Source organism: Morone saxatilis, unplaced genomic scaffold (assembly GCF_004916995.1).
Source record: "Morone saxatilis isolate NCDOM2014 unplaced genomic scaffold, NCSU_SB_2.0 Contig4, whole genome shotgun sequence".
In the NCBI taxonomy this organism is placed as follows: Eukaryota; Metazoa; Chordata; class Actinopteri; family Moronidae; genus Morone; species Morone saxatilis.
This window is the reverse complement of record NW_023339984.1, coordinates 6425739-6439398: the sequence shown is the minus strand read 5'-3', so window position 1 is coordinate 6439398 and position 13660 is coordinate 6425739. Positions and strand designations below refer to the sequence as shown.

General features: G+C 38.3%; 1 protein-coding gene across 2 annotated transcripts in view; it reads right to left on the bottom strand.

The window, feature by feature from the left end:
• Positions 1 to 13660, bottom strand: part of LOC118338182 (pyruvate carboxylase, mitochondrial-like) — a 314296-nt gene that overhangs the window by 27784 nt on the left and 272852 nt on the right. For both annotated transcript variants that reach the window (XM_035675438.1, XM_035675439.1), the window contains exons 20-21: positions 6207 to 6364; positions 5238 to 5324 (exon numbers count right to left, since the gene is read on the bottom strand). In XM_035675438.1, coding sequence (XP_035531331.1) covers positions 5238 to 5324; positions 6207 to 6364 — 245 coding nt within the window. The remainder of the gene's footprint in view (positions 1 to 5237; positions 5325 to 6206; positions 6365 to 13660) is intronic.

The window sequence follows — 13660 nt, the reverse complement described above, 5'->3', positions numbered from 1 at the left end:
TGTTGCTTGGCTCAGCATGCACCAGCACTCGGCACAGATCTTTCCATGCCTCTCACCATCACTTAAACTCATCTGTAACCTTATGTAGTGCCTTCATGCAAGCTCATATTATCACACTTGACACACGAGACCTGGTCCACCCTCGTCCCCCCGAAAGCTGTGCACTTTAAACTGGCTTCTTCTATTCAACTACCTCCATTTCCTCTTCTCTCTCCACACTACTCTTCTTCTCCCCCTGTCCATTCTTCCTCACTTTCACTTTAATGTACACTCTACTAAGTGTCCTGCATGACTCACACTCCTGGCCAGCAGAATCTGGCACTGTGGAGTGAGTGTGTGTGTGTGTGTGTGTGTGTGTGTGTGTGTGTGTAAGCATGGCAGTGATTCTGTGTGTGCTTGTAGGCCTGTGTGTGTCATGTGTCTGTGTACTTTGCTCGAATTTGTTTTGAAATGCAACTCTATCCAAACCTGAACTCCCCTAATGGGCAAAGGATTATATCGTTCAGAACAGCATGTGTGCATCTGTGAGTGTGTGTGTGAGAGACCAGGCAATACAACACACTCGCACTCTATTTAATGCTAGCGGCAGAAGGCAGGAAAGCCAGAGTGGAAGAATGTACCTGTCAGGAGAGGAGAGACAGGAGACGAGACGATAACAGAAGACTCCAAGGAGAAGAGGGGGAGTGCAGAAGCGATAGAAAGATTAGGGATACATGAAGGAAGTCTAATCGAAATGAGGGAAGGTGGGAGGGAGCGATGGAGGAGGAGATGAGACGAGATGAAAGTGGAGAGGGAGAGCAGGGAGAGCAGGGAGAGACAGCAGACAGGATGATGAAGAGAGTGAACAGTAAGAGTAAGAAAGAGCGAGAAAGAAATAAAGAAAGGGATGGACAAATAAAGTGAGGGGAGGAGGGATGGAGGCAAACAGACAAGAGCAATAGACATCTGCAGCCCCACAGGCAATACAAGGAGGTGCTCCAAGTGTGTGTGTGTGTGTGGAGGTGAGTGAATACGTGCCTGTAATTGCAAAAGGAAACTGACAGAGTAAGTTGGGTAAAGGAGAAAGACAGAACACATGCATGCAAATGCACATTACTCGTCCTTCTTGTAATGACAACCTCATGTTGCGACAGATGTAGCTGAGCGGGAAAGAAAAGGGTAGGAAAACTGAAAGGAGGAGCGTGAGTTAAATTCTCAGAAGGAAAGGAAAAGAGGCACTGGCAAGTCAGTGACAGTTTCAGCACTTTTGATAACGAGACTGCCTCCTAAAGATTAGACTCTGTTATTATGATGGAACAAATGGAGCTGATACCAATTGATCGGCAGGAAATACAAATGGCAACCATTTTAATCGATTAAGTGTTTGAGAAATTTCTTTTAAGCAAAACACAACTGTTTCCAGTTCAAATTTGAATATTTTCTGATTTCCTTAGACTTCTCTGAAGGTGAACTGAATATACTTGGATTTTGGACTGTTGTTCAGGCAAAACAAGACATTTAAAGGAATAGTGCAGCATTTCGGGAAGTATGCTTACATGTTTGTATAAATTTTGAGAGATGAGAAGATCGATACCATTCTTATATCTCTGTGTGCAACATGAAGCTGCAGCCAGTTAGCTTAGCTTAGCATTAGGACTGTAAGCAATGAAACAGCTAGCTTGGCTCTGTCCAAAGGTAACAGAATCTACCTACTAGCACATCTAAAGCTCAATAATTAACACGATATATCTTGCGGGTGTAAATATAAAATAACCAGTTGTGGCAGCTATACCAAGTTGTTACGGGGGCCTGACTATTTCTGGCTGTGGGCTGTGACTATATAGAGTCTTGCCTGGCAACCTCAAGGCAAAGATAAGACTTCAGAGTGGTATTGATATGCTCCTCTAACTCTCAGCAAGAAATAGTTCTCAAAATGTTGAACTATTCCTTTAAATATACAATCACAGGCGCCTTATGGTGGATATTTTTTACCATTTGCTGGCATTTTATAGACAAACATTGAGGAAAATACTATTTAGAATAACTGATAATGACATTAATCATTACTTGCAGCACTAGAAATAAATATGTTTTTTTTCACAGCTAAACTGATCCAGTTGTAAAACTCTCATGCTGTCCATTTGCAAGATGGTGAAAATGTTTGTCAACTTAATAATGAAATACACACACACACACACACACACACACACCAGATTACTGAATGCTTGAAATTGTGAGAGATTACATTATTAAAACAGCGCCTTTAGGCATCTGTTCATGTATGTTTTGTCTGATCTTTCTGTTGCTTCAGCAAATATGCCCTCAAGCTGAAATAATAAGTAGCTTCAGACCTGGAAGAGATTACTTATTACGATTACCTTTTGGCAAAGTGGTTGTATCAGGATTTGGCAGGTGTGCATCAGTCGAGACATGTTAGTAAACATTTGTATGAAGTCGAAAAAGAAATCCTATCCCAGTCTGTTCTGCAGTAGCTCACCACTCCTCTGCATCAGTTGTTGTTTTGTCTGTTTTCAAGGTTTTTTGTTTTGTTTTTATTCAGCATTCCCTCTCTCAGTCAACACCACGGCATTTCACCACACTCATCCATTTTAAATAGGGATCCCTGATAATAACACAATAAAATATTTAAGATCAAAATAAATTGGACAATATTTCATTATACAGAACACAGAATATCTAATACTGTATTAAGATGGCAAGTGGCAGAAGTGATCTAGAGTCACTTTAAAATGTAGCTTCAATTTAAGTTTTAAAATATTTCACAAAATGAAGAAGCTACATAGAACTGTCATCTTAGCCTCAAGAGTCCTCTGTGAAATGATGTCAGGCCCTTTAGACATTGAATACACAGTCCTTTACAAGTACAAACACTAGAAGACTTGACTGATACTTGTACCCTCCCCTATTCTGCAATTCCTCATCTGAAAAATCTCGTCCTTCGTTCTTGGAATGGGAGGATGAAGTGAGGGAGTTGTAATCTGTAACTACTACGGCTAGATGCCACTAAATCTTACTCACTGGTCCTTTAACTCCATCTGCCTGCTCTCAGATTACACCTCAGGGTAAAAACAGATAACCTTGAATAGCTGTTAAATACATGCTATTTACTGTCTCATCCTACATTCTGCTACCTGTCTTCACACAGTTCAAACATTCACGGTCACTAATCATATTCCCCAGCTACTGTACATGCAAACGTCATGGCTACATGACAGATGAGAGGCACAGAGGACTGTTTTCTGACCTCAAACTTTCTCAACAGATTAATCAAATCAGCATTAGAGAGAGACAAAAGATATTTTATACCCCTTCATCTTGCTCAACAGAGGTCCTTTATAATTATGAATTAACTTCATGGATTTTGGCAGATTCTGTGAACTTGCAGTGGGTGCTCAGCAAGCTATGTAATGATTATACTCAGCTCCACATCTGGAATTAATATTGAGCTATAAAACAGTTAGGCTTATGAGAATTTTATGAAATACATTTTGACAAGTTGCAGTGTCTCCTGAGTAGCTTTTGATGTCATGTGGAATTAAGTGGGAGCCAATGAGCCTGTAAGTCTGGTCTTTTCTTCATTTTAATCAAGCAGTTCTGTCAGTTCAGAGATATCCTGTACAAATATCTTGATTTCTTAATTCAGGACATGGCACCCTTAAAAAACAAGGAATGAGAATTAATAAGCTTAGAAAAGTAAGCAATCATGTTAATGCAAATCACTTTTATGCAAATGCTTTGATGATGATTAAACTTTTAAAAAAGTCATAATTAGAGTTGTCTTTTTCATGGTGGGGAGGGGCGGTGTACTGAATAAAACAGTACTGTAAATATCCTTAATGTTTTATAAAATTAGGTGTAAAGTAGCCCTCTGACAAGCACACTCTTTCACCCACAGCTCTGAGCTTCAAAGATAAGGCTTTTGCACTGCTTTGGATGCATGTGTGCATGTGTGGGAGAGCATGCTCAATGTATATACGTTGGCTGTTCTGCTTACTGTTAGTGCAGTGTGTGGTTTGTCTATTTTATATCTATATCTGACTAGCACACTCCCTCTACCTTATCGACAAACCAACAGCGTAAGAGGCGCTGCCATTGTCAAGCTAACAGGATACAACAGAGGGCATAGCAGGACTCGCAGGCACATTAAGCCTACATTGGCTTGCGCAGTGAAGCCCGCCGAGTCTTAATTGAATTGATAGAAAGTATGGGGAGAGGATAGGGGAGGTCAGGGGAGAGGAATTGATGAGGAAAGCAGAGAGGGGGAAAGGAAATAAGGGAAAGGGAACCGCAGAAGGAGAATTGAGAGAGGCACAAGGAGAATGAAAAAATATAGCGAGAGGAGGAAGAGGTAGAGTAATGGGGAATCCATGGGAGCATGTCTACAACAGGAGAGAGCAAAATAAGAAATATGGCTGGGGAATAAATATGTGTAGAACAGCAAAGGAATGAGAAAGAACAAGGTGAAAAAGAAAAGCAACAGGGCGGCTTGATAAAGAGAATGCAAACGAGAGAACAAAATAATCACACAGTGAGTGTGAACAAGGTAAAAGAGGGATGAATCTATTACTAAGCTGTGATGGTAAATAATGAAGGTAGAGAAACAAAGGAATTAATGAAAGATAATGGAAAAACAAAACGGCAGGATTGCAGGTGAATTTAGGCTGAGAATTAAATTGTTGACTGCAAAATTGGCAATAGAGCTCCCTCTCCATGACTACGATTAATGTGCCCTTCAGGAAATCAACCCAAAACTAGTTCACCGGAGTTTCTACACAAATTAACATAGAGTTGGGCAATACAAAGCACAAAACTCATTATCAGTGCTGAATAAAACTCTCCTGCTGAAATAAAAGTTAAAACGACCTAATAAGTGACAGGGTAAAAAATAAGCCTAATATAGAAGAGGTGCAGTTTGCCTGGTTAGAGTAAAACTGTCTAGTTAAGGAAAGGACACAACTACAAAGTAAGTAAGGCCGAGGAAGCTAGGGTAGCTGAAACTAAATCCAGACAGCACAGACCAGTGGATGTACCAAACTTAATCTGGGATTGTTTGGCTCAGTCAAGCGCAGAAAGAGGGGCAGCTTGGCAGAAATGGTGTGAGACATGCTAATGGAGGCATGTCAAATACAAGCCAGATAAATCTTTGCACCAATAAGACTGGTAAAACTGATGCAAATGTGCAGCATGGGTACACCCCTCAGAATGAACAGAGGCACTGTTTTGTCTTCATGTCTCACCTTAATGAGGTCTCCTAGTAGTTTGTTGGCTTCAGCATAGGCCTTCTTCACCTCCTTGAACTTATTTCCCAGTCCCATACTGTGAGCCTGCAATGAACAATGGTAAAACAAACAACAGCATGAATGAGTAGAGTCAAAATAATCTTTTTATTTCTCCTTTTGAGGAAAAAGTCAAACCATTCTGGGCAATTCAATGTCAACCTGTAATTTAAGGCTATAATTTGTGTAGTGAGACCCACAGCTTATAAATTTATGGCGAAGGTCAGATGGACCAGTGTGATATCCCACTGTAAACTGTAATTTGGTATATAGTGCATTTGTTTAACACTCGCTAATATAAACAGGTCACAGCTGGGTTCCGGGATGTGCACACACACATTTTTACCAGTGGGTACACAGCGTTGTGGATTCAGTCACTTTCAAATAGTCTGTGACACATTTCAGAGTGTGACTGTGGACAGTGTAGATACTGTAGACTCGTGGTTGTACTTAATGTACCATACCAGCATTAACAAACACCAAAATAAGTTGTTCAAGCAACATTTTTAGTCAGTTTCTAAAACAGTGACACTGATTACTCCACTTCCTCGGTTTCATTTCAGTCACATGTTTTGCATCTGCAGTAGCTTTGAACACACAAACATGTAAAAAAAAAAAAAAAAGTGTATTTTTAAAAATGAGATACTTTCAGAACGAGAACATAAGTTTATTTTTTCTGTTTTTAAAGCTAAGACTGCACAAGTCTGAACATTTTCCATAAATGAAACTGTCAATTACTGTAAAACAAGTGCACAAACACTATATAGGTGCACTGCGGTGAAGTTCCACGCAACAACAGCGAATATAAAAGCAACACCATTAATACTCCATCCTAAAGAGCTTTGTGAAATGCATTTGAATGTATTTAGCCTCCAAATCAAAACACTCACACAAAACAAAATAAAAAATGACCAGAATAGCTCACTGTACCTGGAAGTGAAGGTTGGTGTACTGTCCTCCAGGAATCTCGTTCTCATAGACATCAGCGTTGCCAGATTTCATGGTGGCGGTGCAGTCGAACGGAGCGTACAGGCCTCTGGCTACTTCCCAATATTCACTGTAGTCAAACACCTTCTCCAGAGCAATGCCTGCAACAGAGCGCAGCAAATGACATCAAATCAGTGGTTACCATGCATATTTTCTTTTAATGAGACTGATCTACAGTCATTTGAAACTGAGCTTGCCATTTGTCTTAAGACAACAATGTAGCAGAGGTGTTTTAAGAATATAAATTTAAAGCATGTAATATGGGGAGATATACAATCCTTATTAATGTGTGTATAGAGAGGACAAAATGCAGCTTGAAAGAATAATTCTGTAACTTTCTGATCATCTCTCTTTTGGAAAAAGTGAATGGAGACACGTGACAAGTGCACTCAAAGCCAAAGCAAAAATAAATAAATGGAAATAAAAAACCAATCGGCTCCACAGGCTTTGTTTCTTTTCTGTACAAATATGTAACATCTGGTTGAAAGGTCAACCAAACTGAAGCTGCAGGAGCATCTGACCATACTTATCCACAGATACCCTGAGGTGTATGACTTGTAAAGTACGAACACATCATTCAGTTTGTGTGTGTTGGATTTATGACACTGGAAATCAATGTGTCTTTGTTTTGACTTCTGATTTGTTAAGTTGGTTTAGTCAGTGAGGCTTAATGCCAAATTACCGGAACTCACTTGCGAAAGTAACCCTGGATAAAAAGATGAAAGTGGCATGGCTGGCGTTTTCCATGCATTTTTATACCCAACATCTGAGTAACCCCTTATGTGGCAACCAGTTATTTACCTGAATTAGTCAAAAGTGTCAGCTGGGACAGTATTGGATTTATGATTTTTTAATGTTTTTTTTATTTTGATATATGAAAAAACAAACATGATTTACACATATAGTACTTTGTACACCAGAACAAGTACTACCCATCAGATAGGTATGGATGTGACTACAACCACAGTACGGTACACTAGTTATGCTTTACTATACCTGGGTCCTCTTAAACACTACATCAAGCCAAGAAAAATTGCAAGTTAAAATGGGTTTTCAGGTTAGGAAAGCTTGTACAAGCCTGAACTACAATGTAGGTTGTGTTTTTAGCCTCAAGTACGCTTGAAAAGTCACTCTACATTTACATTTTGGCTTTGTCACGTCAGAGCCACTCATAAAATCCCCGTGATATTTTGTGACCCTTAAAAAAAAAACACCTGTTGCTCATGTTCATGACATTCTGCTACAGCCAGTAAAGGTGTGTTAAAGCTGATTACCTCGAAATATAAAATCTGCTTTAATGCCATGTCAGAAATGGCAGTACACCGAGCTTTTGGCTAATGATGACAAAAATCTGCTATTTTAATGAGACAAACTTAGCTTGTTACATCCACAAGAACTGAGTGACAAGCTTGAATGTTTGCGATTCAAAGCGAGTACGTACTCCAAAAAGTGTTTGTGTGCTTCTGCTGTGATCTTGGCGAGGAAATGGAGCTACTGTGAAATTAATGTGAAATTAATGTGCATGTGGTTGCTCCTCAAATTCAGCTGCCTGCCAAGCCAGCCAGTAATTAGGTCCATTTCCTTCTCTGTTTGAGAACACCATTTTTGTAGCTAAAATGTATGCTTCCATTGTAAAATTACAGCCTCAGTTTACAAGGGGAAGCGATGGCATGTTCATGGTGACGCAGGCCTCTGTTGATTCAGATGTCAGCTCAGGTCAATCACTTCACTTCATACACTGCTCTGTGCTCTCATGACTTTGAGGTAGTGGACAAAACATATATTTGTAAGTTTCTACCAAATAATTGGCAGTAACTGTGAGTTCTCCCAGCTGACAACACAAAGAGCTCCATACAAAACTGTGGATACATCGCCTCTGCTCTGTTGTACTGAAGCTACTGTGGGTGTTAAAAACAGCTATGTCTGATTATTTTGTGATAGATTTGGTGCAAAATAAAGATTCTTCAAAAGAGGACAAACTGTAGCTCTCTGACAGTATCTGATACCACAACCATTTAACTTTACTGTAGCGGTGCTGGAAATATTTCAATTTAGCCTGATATGGTAATGAGAAAAATGCCTCCAGAGAAGCTGTGTTTTAGGGGTGGATTTTACTTTAATTGCGAAATACATTATTTGCAGAAACACTCTTACAGTGTATGGTAAAATGGTTAAACAAATGTAACTCCACATTGGCATAATAAGGATGCACAATCATTAAAGCAACGTTGTGACATTTTAACATACTCATGCTAAGCTAAGCTAACCGGTTTGCTTGCTTCAGCTTCATATTGAACACATATGAGGCTTTTCTTAACCAATTATTGACAAGACTGTGAATAAGCAAATGCTGATCTATTGCTTTATTATTCCTATTTAAATGTATATTGGTAAATGCGCCATTTTCTAAAGAAAATTTTTATTTGCTTAGGTAGCTTAAGTGCCAAAGGCCAGTGGTTGTAGTGTCTTTATCAGTGGTACATTTACCCTGTACATACACATTTGAAATATTTGTACTTTTTAATCTAACAGTTGTAGTGACTAGTTACTTTTCAGAATAAGATTTAAATGTATTTGTTATTGTGTGAATATTCATTTGTAAAATGTGTGCCTTTTTGGTCATCTGTGAATGAAATAATGAAAATCGTAGTTGGAAGATTTTACATTTAAAAGATAATAAGCTGACAAAAATACAAGACATAGTTCAAGATTAAACCAGTGGGTGGCAGTCTTACAAAACCGCAGTGTCTTATTGGGGCTCCTTAACATATTTCACACATATAGTTGATAGCAGTTTCACCATAAAGAAATGTCCCCTTCTGCAGTGGTTTTATTTAAATACTTGTTCAACTTCCAAACAGATAAAAATATCCTGTATTTTTGGAGAAGGCTTACCCCTAGGTTGGGAACCACTGGACTAAACTACTGAACCTGCTGAACTGTAAATAAAGTGGATAAAGTAGCTCCACCTTGACCAGCTACAACAGTAAACACAATGATGCAGCAGTATTAGACTAACAATTTTGTGTGATATATCAGCCACAGGTGACATTTTCCTGCAGAACAAGTCCTTTACTTTTGATAGTTTAAGTAGGCCTACATTTAGCTGATGTCTACAGTTTATTATATATAGTATATTTAGATTGTTGTATTACTATATTTTACTAAGGTAAAGGGTCTGAGCACCTCTTCCACAACTAATCTTTATCAACCTGCATGTATTTTAGAGTGGGGCCTGAAACCGACAAACAGACATTTTGATTGGGAGGCAGCTGAGCTACAGCATCTGCCAGAAAAAGACTTCTTTCCTGCAGTTTCCTGAGGAGAAGTTTAATTAGCCAAACACCATACAAGTGTGAGCTGGAAAGTCAGATGAAAGCAGAAAGAAAAGTTCAATCAGCTAACTCAGTTATCAGAAAAGTGCTTTGCCGAGGAGAGATGGCAGGAGCATCTCGCTTAGCCAACAGGAAAGTTAGCCGTAATGAATGAGCAAACCAATGCTGTGTTTTATCTGCAGAATTTTCTGCTATTGAGAGAATTTAAAGGTTAATTTTCCACTGTATCCTACAAATGTGAAGAACAGCTACAAATGTTTTGGATTCTGATGTTTGGTAAATCACGGTGGAGGTAAATACAGCATTGTTGTTTTTTCTGGCCTGCTGATTACAATCCCAAAACCATCAATCACTGCACCACTATAACATGTGTATGAATACCACAGACATGCAGGCACACGCACGCACATACATCAGTCATTTAGATGGCTGCTTGGCAGTGACAAAGTGCCATCAAGATACAACTCATTAGCAGCACAAACTCACTAATGCAGGAGACAAACAGACAGACACACACATATTTCTGCTTGTACACACATTCTCTACACCAACACAGTCACACAAAGTTGTAGAAAGACAGCCGCACACACACAGTTTGTGGGTGATGAGACGATGAGAGCTAACCAAGACAGTTAGATTAAGACAGATGAGACACAAGGAGATTCAGGGAGCAAAGAAGGGAAAATTGAGCACAGACAGATGAAGAAAGGGAGACACGAGGGAGGTGAACAAGAAGCTAAATGTGTCAGCTCACCGTCTCAGTGAGTGTGCCTCTGGTTTCATATATATATATATATATATATATATATATATATATGTGTGTGTGTGTGTATATATGTGTGATTAAATATATAATACATAGTATACTAATATAATAATACGTATATACTATACACATATATTATACATATATCAAAACCATATATACCTAATTATATACTATATACATATATAATGTATTATACTACATAGTATATATACTATAATATTACTATATTATCATATAGTATACCTAACTATATAATATACACATATATATATAACTATACACATATATATATACTACTACAATACAACTATAATAATATACACATATATATATAACACAGCAACTAATATATATATATAATAATATATATATAATCAGTATACTAATCATAGTATACACCATATATATATACTATATTACACATATATCATAGATACTATTAGTACGTTATATATTCATATACTATATACTTACGTTATATATACCATCAAAATTCATATATTATCCTATATATAGTATCACCATGATATCAATATCAAATAGTACACATATATATATAGTATTACTATATATCATAATCATAAACCACATATATATATATTATATTACAGTCATCATATATATTATCCTAGATATTTACTTATATACTACATATATTACCATATATAAACTCCCGTAATCTACACCATATATACTATCAACACATATATTATACACAATATATATCATAGCGCGAGCGAGTATAATCCATATATCTATATAGGTGATAAGTTATAATACAAGAGTACTCAAAAACAATAAAAACCAAAAAATAAATAAAAATAAAAAACTACAAAATACATAAACAAAATATAAAATATTATATATATATAACATATACTATAATACCACATACATATATATATATAGCGGTATCATTATAACACTACTATACCACCATACATATATATATATATATATACTACTAGTGTATCATATCACACATACCAAATAAGACATACTCATAAACATCTAGATTATATGATATATTAATATATAGTACTACCCGCACACACCATCAACATATACAATATACTATATATAATATATATACTCCGGTATATACAGTATACATACATATATATATATATATATATATACTGTGTAAACTTTATACGTATATATACTGTATACATGTATATACATACTTATATATGGTATGCAGTATATATTTACTGTAAGTGATTTTTGTTCCTAAAAATCCTCTGTCTGTCTCTATGCCCATCTGTCTGTCTGTCTGTCTGTCTGTCTCTCAGGTGTTCATGGGAAACCTGCAGGTGGACCTGGGGTTGGTTCAGTACGACAGTGACTCTCTGCTGTCTCCTGTCCCATTGGCTGCTCAGATTGGTTTGGGGGCGGGAGCAGCTGTCATCATCCTGTCAGTTCTGGTCGTCATCCTCATGTACAGTGTACCTGTCTGTCTGTCTGTCTGTCTGTCTTTAGTTTTAACCCTTAAACAAACACCTTCTTTTTTTGTTTGACTGTATTTATTCCGTATTCTCTATTGAAGTTCTATAACGTTTCCACTGAGTGAAACACTACATACATGTAGCTTGTGGATTTAAAATGAAACTGTTTGTGAGGAGTTGCCAACAGTTTTTATATTGATCACAATCACTGTGTGTGTCTGTGTGTGTTTAGGAGGAAGAGTAAACAGGCTCTCAGAGATTATAAGAAGGTTTTGCTGCAGTTGGAAACTCTGGAGATCAACGTGGGAGACCAGTGCCGCAAAGAGTTCACTGGTACACAAACACACACCAAAACCCACCCTGACCCCTGACCCTTCACCACCAAGTTCTGACTCTTCAAATGTTCATTTATTGTTTCTAGTTCCTCAAGAACATAAAGTCAATCGATCATCAATCAATCATCAATCAATCATTAATCAATCATCAGACTTACAGTTTTACCAGTTTAGGGTTAAAGGTCAGTAAAGACTTCTTCAGTATGACTGATCAGAAAATCCTCTGTCAGTAGTTATTGTTTAAACTCTGATCTGATCTTCTCTCTATAAGAGAATAATAAGACTCAGTGGCGTCCCTGCTGGTTGTGTAGAAGTACTGCAGAGTCTTTGATGAAGCACACCATCAGAAATCTGCAGTCTCAGTTCGAGTATTTAAGAACATTTTTATAAATGTGGCCTTAGTTTATCTGGCCTGGACTCTTTAGGATATGGGCAGCAGGAGTCGGGTCGGGTGCAACAGGCACAGAATGAAACTTCAAAACAGTCTACAGCTGTAACGTCCTCTTTTTCTTGTCTAGACCTGATGACAGAGATGATGGACCTGAGCAGTGATGTTGGAGGACCAGGACTCCCCCTGCTGGACTACAGGACGTATGCAGAGAGAGTCTTCTTCCCTGGCCAGCAAGTGGCACCGCTGAGCCGCCAGCTGGACCTGCCAGAGTCCAGGAGGCAGACTGTGGAACAGGGTCTCCAGCAGCTCAACAACCTGCTTAACAACAGACTCTTTCTCACCAGGGTGGGTTGGGGGGCAGGAGGAGGGTCATTTAATGCTGCTGTAACCTGATCTCAGATCAGGACAGACATGGACCTGCAGGTGATGGTTTGTTGTGTGTCTGTCTCTCAGTTCATCCACACTCTGGAGGCCCAGCAGGGATTCTCTCAGAGGGACCGGGGCTACGTAGCCAGTCTGCTCACCATGGCCCTGCACGACAAACTGGAGTACTTCACCGAGGTCATGAAGAGTCTACTGCAAGACCTGGTCCAGCAGTATGTCGCCAAGAACCCCAAACTGATGCTGCGCCGGTACATAAAACAAATTAAATTTTTCATGGCCAAGACAGTAGCATAAAGTTTCAGATAAACGATAAAACAATAAAACATTCAGACAAACAGAATAATACTTAATACATAAAACAAGGAACGGGTTTAAAAGAAGCAGTAAATGACATCAAGTATTTAGGAAGGGTACAAATAGTCTCTAAAACTGTTTCTGTTATCTTCCATCTTTATAAAATGATCTAGTTTAAGGTGACTCTGCTACTCACAGTAAGTGAGTAAAGCACTTCCACCACAGACAGTGCGGGCTCCAGGAATGATAAACAGATTGAATCCCTGCAGTCGAAGGTTACAACGGCTGATAGAGTCAGTTGAGACCAGAAATAAGAAGGAAGCTGGTGTAATATGGACGTAGCACTGCTCCTTTTTACCACAGTATAAGGAACCAACTCTCTCATACAAACTTCAATGATATGTACGAAAACCCAAATTTTCAATTCAATTCAGTTCAATT